At 39.1% G+C, this 6,653-nt stretch overlaps 2 protein-coding genes across 3 annotated transcripts in view; both read left to right on the top strand.

Moving 5' to 3' along the window:
• Positions 1 to 305: 305 nt before the first annotated feature.
• Positions 306 to 6,653, top strand: part of LOC116425333 (midasin) — a 98,257-nt gene continuing 91,909 nt past the window's right edge. The window contains exons 1-10 of one of the 2 annotated variants that reach the window (XM_031972923.2): positions 306 to 441; positions 1,230 to 1,481; positions 1,580 to 1,806; positions 1,920 to 2,159; positions 2,255 to 3,288; positions 3,369 to 4,786; positions 4,863 to 5,130; positions 5,213 to 5,394; positions 5,467 to 5,653; positions 5,969 to 6,613. In XM_031972923.2, coding sequence (XP_031828783.2) covers positions 1,401 to 1,481; positions 1,580 to 1,806; positions 1,920 to 2,159; positions 2,255 to 3,288; positions 3,369 to 4,786; positions 4,863 to 5,130; positions 5,213 to 5,394; positions 5,467 to 5,653; positions 5,969 to 6,613 — 4,282 coding nt within the window. In that variant the 5' untranslated portion in view covers positions 306 to 441; positions 1,230 to 1,400. Of the gene's footprint in view, positions 446 to 1,229; positions 1,482 to 1,579; positions 1,807 to 1,919; positions 2,160 to 2,254; positions 3,289 to 3,368; positions 4,787 to 4,862; positions 5,131 to 5,212; positions 5,395 to 5,466; positions 5,654 to 5,968; positions 6,614 to 6,653 lie in introns of both variants that reach the window. The other variant, XM_031972916.2, reaches the window with a different exon arrangement.
• Positions 609 to 992, top strand: LOC143174266 (proteasome assembly chaperone 4). Its single transcript, XM_076364952.1, has one exon. It carries the CDS (start codon positions 609 to 611, stop codon positions 990 to 992), a length of 384 nt encoding a protein of 127 aa, XP_076221067.1.

The following is a 6,653-nucleotide window of genomic DNA, read 5'->3' as shown; positions in this document are numbered from 1 at the left end:
CTTCGATTTTTAGATCATTTAAAAAATAATGAAATATAGAGTCATCTATTAATGTTTATAATTATATATTCAAGCTTTATATTATAGTTTCATAGAGTTAGAGAAGTCTAAAGTCTTTTTACAGTGAAAAGATTATACAAAATTAATATTATTTTAAAAATATCATGTCGACTGAAATACACGCTGCCATCTACGGCAAAATCGCCAAGCTACTCGCTGATTAGTGTCACATTTCTCCAGCAGATGACAGTAAACGTAACTTACAACATTTATGGTGTAGTTTCAGTTTCTCCATAGATGGCGTGACAGCCATATCAAACCATTGGACGGTGATCATCGATGAAATGATTGTCGTTAAACATTGCGTCTGAAGACAATTGTTAACGCTTAATATCGACTGAAGAGAATTTAAACTAACAATTTGCCGTTGGAGTTTTCATTGTAGGTAATTTACTGCTATATGAATTGTAATCCATAGTCGTTTTTGTGTGTTGCAAGAATATCGAATTTGAAGGTTATATTTCAATGACTGCACAGTATTTTTGATAGTGAAATTGCTTGAGCAGTTAATAAACGAGTGAGAAGTCGTGTAATCAGAATTAAAGAGAATGGAAGAACGCAGGGCAAATGAGACAGAATGCGAATGCAGTTTTAAGTTCCATGATTTTGCGGTGGAAATTGGTAACACAACGTTCACCTGTCATACTATTAAAATGGATGATTGCCTGTATTTGTGGGTGGGTGATTCGCATGAGAAAATAATGAATGACTTGTCCTTTGCTATTATATCGCCTTCCACAAACGAACCAATTACTACGAAAATTATTGGACCAATCTCTGACGACGTATCGAGCAATCTTGCCAAGAGATTGTCGAAGAAACTTTCGAAGCCTGTTTACGTTAGTTTTAATGCTCAGGTGGACAATATGTCCTTGCCTCTGTTGGAGAAGAAGTTGAAAGACGAACTGAATGCGTACCCAGAAGTCTTTTAACTTCGGTTTTATTGTTTTCGTTGATCAAATGTAAAAAATCAATTGTACTTTTTGTATGTTAAATTAAATATAGATTGAAACAATTTACTGGTCCATGGTACCTTTATTTTTGAAGTTTCATACTTGAATATTACTCGTAGAGATTTAGGAATAGTTCGTTCAAGACAAATTGATTTATTGGAGTTGCTCCATTTATTCTTATATATTGTGTGTTTCAAAATTCCCGCATATTTCTAGGGACAAATCTAGTGATGGAAACACCCTAGGGAGTTTCTTCGTAAGAGGAGTCCAGCCTGACTTTCATGAAGAGTTATCTTCAGACAAAGTGTCCGAAAACGCGGGTAGTTATCCATCGATTTAAACGATTACATCAAAGTGCACGTGTAATCTGTTTTCGTGTGATTTACCATGTTGCTGAAAAGTGTGGCGGTTTTTGCCGAGAGAAAAAAAATCTATGCACAAAAGTTTGCTGCATATAAGAATGTCAAGGTACGTCGTACTTTCTTTGTGTTTGTTCACGCCGAGTTCCTTTCGTTAACCTAATTAACCTAACAATCTTCAATTTTTAAATCCGTATTATGTTATAGGAACTTAATAAACATGATCGTGAGAAGATTTTGAATATTTTATGTGATTTTTTGATGAATTCAAAGTGTACCGACGATGTTGCTGAGTGTTTTCCACAATTATTACCCGCATTAGTTTCTACAAGCATACCTCTGGAGAAAGTTTCTTTCAGTGATGGAGATGTGTTTCACAAATTAAATTGTGTTATTTTAGGAAAACTTATTTCCAAGAATCGTGATTTATTAACGTACGTGTTATTTTTTTTTATGTTGTAATGTATGAGATGTTTTGTGTTTATTGTTTACATGCGATGTTACAGACCATAGAATTATTAAGGAATTACTCATTATTTAATTATAGATTTGTTCTACATTATTTCGATGTCAATCTAGCACCATTCGAGTCACTAGAAGATGATTATACTCCATCTTCTAAAAAACATAACAGAAGGAGAGCATCGTCTATTCCTGAAATTTCCGATTATGATTTAATAAAATCATGCTATGACATTCTGTGCAGTGCACCAATGCATTTTCAGCATATATGGAATTGGTCCAAGTTTTATAAATATTTGACTGCTGAAGATGAAGCTGTTAAATGGTAATGCTATTTTGGATATAATTATCTTCTACCAATGGAGTAGCAGTATCAATTGTGCTAATACATAAAGGTAATTGTTTCTAATTACTTTCCAGGGTAGCAACGAATTGTATTGTAATAGTATTAGAAATGTCAGAATCATCTAGTGTAAATCATCTGATTAACTTATTTCCAAAGAGCCATGAACTTTTTTTACTACATAGAAAAGTTAGTCAAAATAACATAACATCCGTAGACACTGATGAAATAGATGAATTGTTTAGTGATCTGAAACCGGTAGTTCCTATTGGAGGAGTCCTCCTTCCAGTCTTCAATAAATTAAAGTCTAATAAAGAAACGAATTTAATACCAGTACCATCCACCAGAAGAAATTTGCAAAATGTAGCGTTTGCAGTGTCTTCTAATAAATGTGTATGCTTAGAAGGTGTTGTTGGTTCTGGAAAGACCGCATTAGTGGATTTCCTAGCAGAGGCAACAGGCCATGATGCAAAGAATTTTGTGAAAGTACAATTAGGCGATCAAACAGACTCTAGAATGTTATTAGGAATGTATTTATGTACTGATATCCCTGGAGAATTTCTGTGGCAACCAGGCATTTTGACGGAAGCTGTATTATCTGGCAAGTGGCTACTTCTGGAAGACATTGATTGTGCCCCAACAGATGTTCTCAGCGTTATTGGGCAACTTGTTGAAAATAAAACATTATCGGTTCCTGGATACAGAGATTGTATACGTGTAAAGAGTGGATTCCAGTTATTTGTCACTGTGAGATTAGCAGCTGAAGGAGCACGCAGGTCACTCAAAATGCCCATACCATACCAGAAAGATTGGGTCAGTGTTTATGTGGAACCATTATCCAAAGAAGAACTTGTGACTGTTGTGCAAGTCTTATATCCAGTGTTACAAACAGTGGCCACAAGAATGATCGATGTATTTTTGTTGTTTTCCGTCGATAATCACGAAGATGATGCCATAAATAGTATACGAAATGCCAGACAGATTTCTACTAGGGATTTGATTAAGTGGTGCTCTAGAGCTGTTGTTGATTTTGATGTATCATCACCTGTATCCGCATTAAAAATATTTCAAGACGCTTTGGATGTCTTTTGCTGTTCCGTATCCAACTGTGGTATGTACAATAAATTTTAATCAGCTTTTGATATCCAGTTATACCTTACAGTTACTAAAAAAAGGGTGTTTACGTTACAGCTCAACGACTGAATTTAGCAATAGCAGTAGCAAACAAGTTAGGTATTATAAAAACAAAAGCAGAGTACTTTTGCAACGTGCACAAGCCATCAGTGAACATATATAAACAGAGTTTAACAGTTGGCAGGGCAAAATTGGACATAAAAAGATCCGAAAGCGTTAAACTCGCAAATAAAGGTTCGAATTTCTCTTACACAAGACCATCCGTGTGTCTCTTAGAGCGAATAGCCAGTTGTGTTGCTCAGAAGGAGCCCGTTCTTCTCGTCGGCGAGACTGGAACAGGCAAAACGAGTTGCATTCAATATCTCGCGCAAATAACGGGTAGCAAGTTAACAGTGATAAACATGAATCAACAGAGCGAGAGTACGGATTTGCTTGGCGGCTATAAACCAATAGATTTCAAGCTGCTCATGCTTCCAATTCGCGAAGAATTCGAAGTTCTGTTCCGATCGTATTTCGCGATCGAGCCTAATAAAAAGTTTCTCACCCACATTGGACATTGCTTCGAAGAGAAAAAGTGGAAGACACTGTCCACTCTGATGACTCATAGCACAGCCGCAGCATTGAAAAGATTAAGAGCAAGTCCAACGAATCAGGACACACTGAAGATGTTGAAGAAGTGGGAAATCATGGCTCAGAAATTGGAGAAACTGCAATCCCAGGTACAGAGCAATTATTCATTGGCATTTTCTTTCGTCGAGGGCGGCTTAGTGAAGGCGTTGAAGAATGGAGACTGGGTTTTACTGGACGAGATCAACTTGGCTGCCGCAGAAACATTAGACTGCCTGTCTGGCTTACTGGAGCACTCTGGCGGATCACTCTCTTTGTTAGAGCGCGGGGACAAGGAACCGATTAAAAGGCATCCGGATTTCGCAATTTTCGCGTGTATGAATCCAGCCACCGATGTTGGGAAGAAGGATCTTCCCGTGGGACTCAGGAATAGATTTACAGAATTTTTTGTCGATGAGCTTACAGAGAAGTCCGATTTACAGCTTCTTGTGACCTCGTACTTGAAAGACCTAAACCTTCCAAACGAGAAGATCGATAATATCGTTAAGTTTTACTTGAACATCAGGAAGGAGGCTGAAACGAACCTTCTCGATGGAATCGGCCATAAACCACACTATAGCTTAAGGACATTATGCAGGGCATTGAGCATATCTTCGCAGAATCCATGCGGAAACGCATTGAGATCTCTGTACGAAGCATTCTGTTTGAGTTTCCTAACACAACTGGACAGCCAGTCCTATCCGTTGGTACTAAAAATGATAGTGAAAGCTATCCTAGGCAATAAGACTGCAAGTGCACTTCTCGGGACCCCTATTCCAAGGCCACATAGTGTAGTTAGCGACAGTTATATCAATTTTGCAGGATACTGGATTCACAAGGGTGACCTTAACCCTGAAATTTCAGAGAGCGTATGTCAAGATTCTCTTCGTTCTAACATTTCCTCTTCGAAAAGGTTGGAAGCTACTGATCTGCTTTCTATTTCAGTACGTACTTACAGAGACCGTAAGACAGAACTTGAAGGATTTACTACGGGTAGTGTCCATTGGAAAAATGCCTGTGTTGTTACAAGGAGACACATCTGTCGGAAAGACCAGCTTGATCACCTATTTGGCGAAAGCCTCTGGACATATCTGTGTTAGAATTAACAATCACGAGCATACCGATCTGCAAGAGTATGTTGGTACTTACATAGCTGACTCTACTGGAAAATTAGTCTTCAAAGAGGGTATTCTAGTAGACGCCATGCGCAAAGGTACAACCTGTGCACAAATTTTATGACAGAATTATGAAGCAGGATGTAGCTTCCCTATTAAGAAACGTAAAATTCTCTTCAGGATATTGGATAATCCTGGACGAATTGAATTTGGCACCTAGCGACGTTCTGGAAGCTTTGAACAGAGTTCTCGATGACAATAGGGAATTGTACATCCCAGAGACGCAACAGGTTGTTAAGGCAAACGAGAATTTCATGCTGTTCGCCACCCAGAATCCTCCAGGATTGTATGGCGGAAGAAAGGTAGTGACTTATCACCATTTATTACCATTTAACAGAAAGGTCGTGAGCTTCATTATTTATTCATTTTGTTAGGCGTTGTCGCGCGCATTCAGAAATAGATTCGTCGAGCTGCATTTCGCTGAAATCCCACCGGTAGAGTTGGAAGAGATATTGCGCAAAAGATGTAGAATGCCGGAGACGTACTCGAAACAAGTAATCGGAGTGATGACAGAGCTTCAAGTCAGAAGAAAGAGTACTGCTACATTCGCTGGCAAGAAGGGTACGAGATAAGAAGATATTTTAACCCTCTGTAGGCCCATTTAACTTTGAAGTCACATATCAGTATATTGGCAGCTTGTTGATTTATTTCATTTTGCACTCAAAGTGGCGAATAAAATTAAGTAATCAGTTAACTTAAACTTTTACACGCCCAGGCGTGACAGTTTAACGCCATTGAAAGTTATAAAATATACTTGTTTGATGGTATGTGGATATTTATTAATTTTGCACAGCATAGATTTTGTTATAACCATGAACAAAAATTCAGCCCATAGAATTATTCCCTGCTACGATTCAAACATAATTCTTCTCACAGGGTTTATGACTCTCAGAGATCTGTTCCGCTGGGGAGAAAGATACCGACTGGCGCCTGCTCACGAGGGTGTTCTATACGATTGGAGCCAGCACTTGGCCGACGAAGGGTATCTGGTCCTTTCCTCGAAAGTTCGCTACGCCGAGGAACATTCAGAGATTATACAGGCCATAAAGAAGCATCTGAAACGAGACGTCGATCCAGAGTCTTTGTTCGTCGACAGCGAGAAGACGTCACCCGTGACTAAAGAAATCGTGAAGTCTCTTTACGGAAGCAGTGTACAGGAGTTTGAGCACGTGGTTCCTACATACCCAATGATTAAGATGGCGGTGCTGCTCACGAAGGCCTGCGAATTCAAAGAGCCAGTGCTCCTGATAGGCGAAACGGGATGCGGCAAAACGACAGTCTGCCAGATGCTGGCGAGATTCAGGAATCAAGAGCTCAGCACCATTAATTGCCACATGCACACGGAAGCCTCAGACTTCCTGGGCAGCCTTCGACCTGTTAGGGAGCACAAGGATAACCAGAAATTGTTCGAATGGGTGGACGGGCCTTTAGTGCAAGCCATGAAGGAGGGAGGTTTCTTCTTGGCGGATGAGATATCTCTGGCAGATGATAGCGTCCTTGAACGATTGAACTCTCTGTTAGGTAATAATTAACGAAATGAATTCTTGTATGGCTCCCTACA

This window comes from Nomia melanderi, chromosome 2, assembly GCF_051020985.1.
Source record: "Nomia melanderi isolate GNS246 chromosome 2, iyNomMela1, whole genome shotgun sequence".
Classification (NCBI taxonomy): Eukaryota; Metazoa; Arthropoda; class Insecta; order Hymenoptera; family Halictidae; genus Nomia; species Nomia melanderi.
Note: the sequence above shows the minus strand (reverse complement) of the source record. Positions and strands in the feature narration are given on the sequence as shown.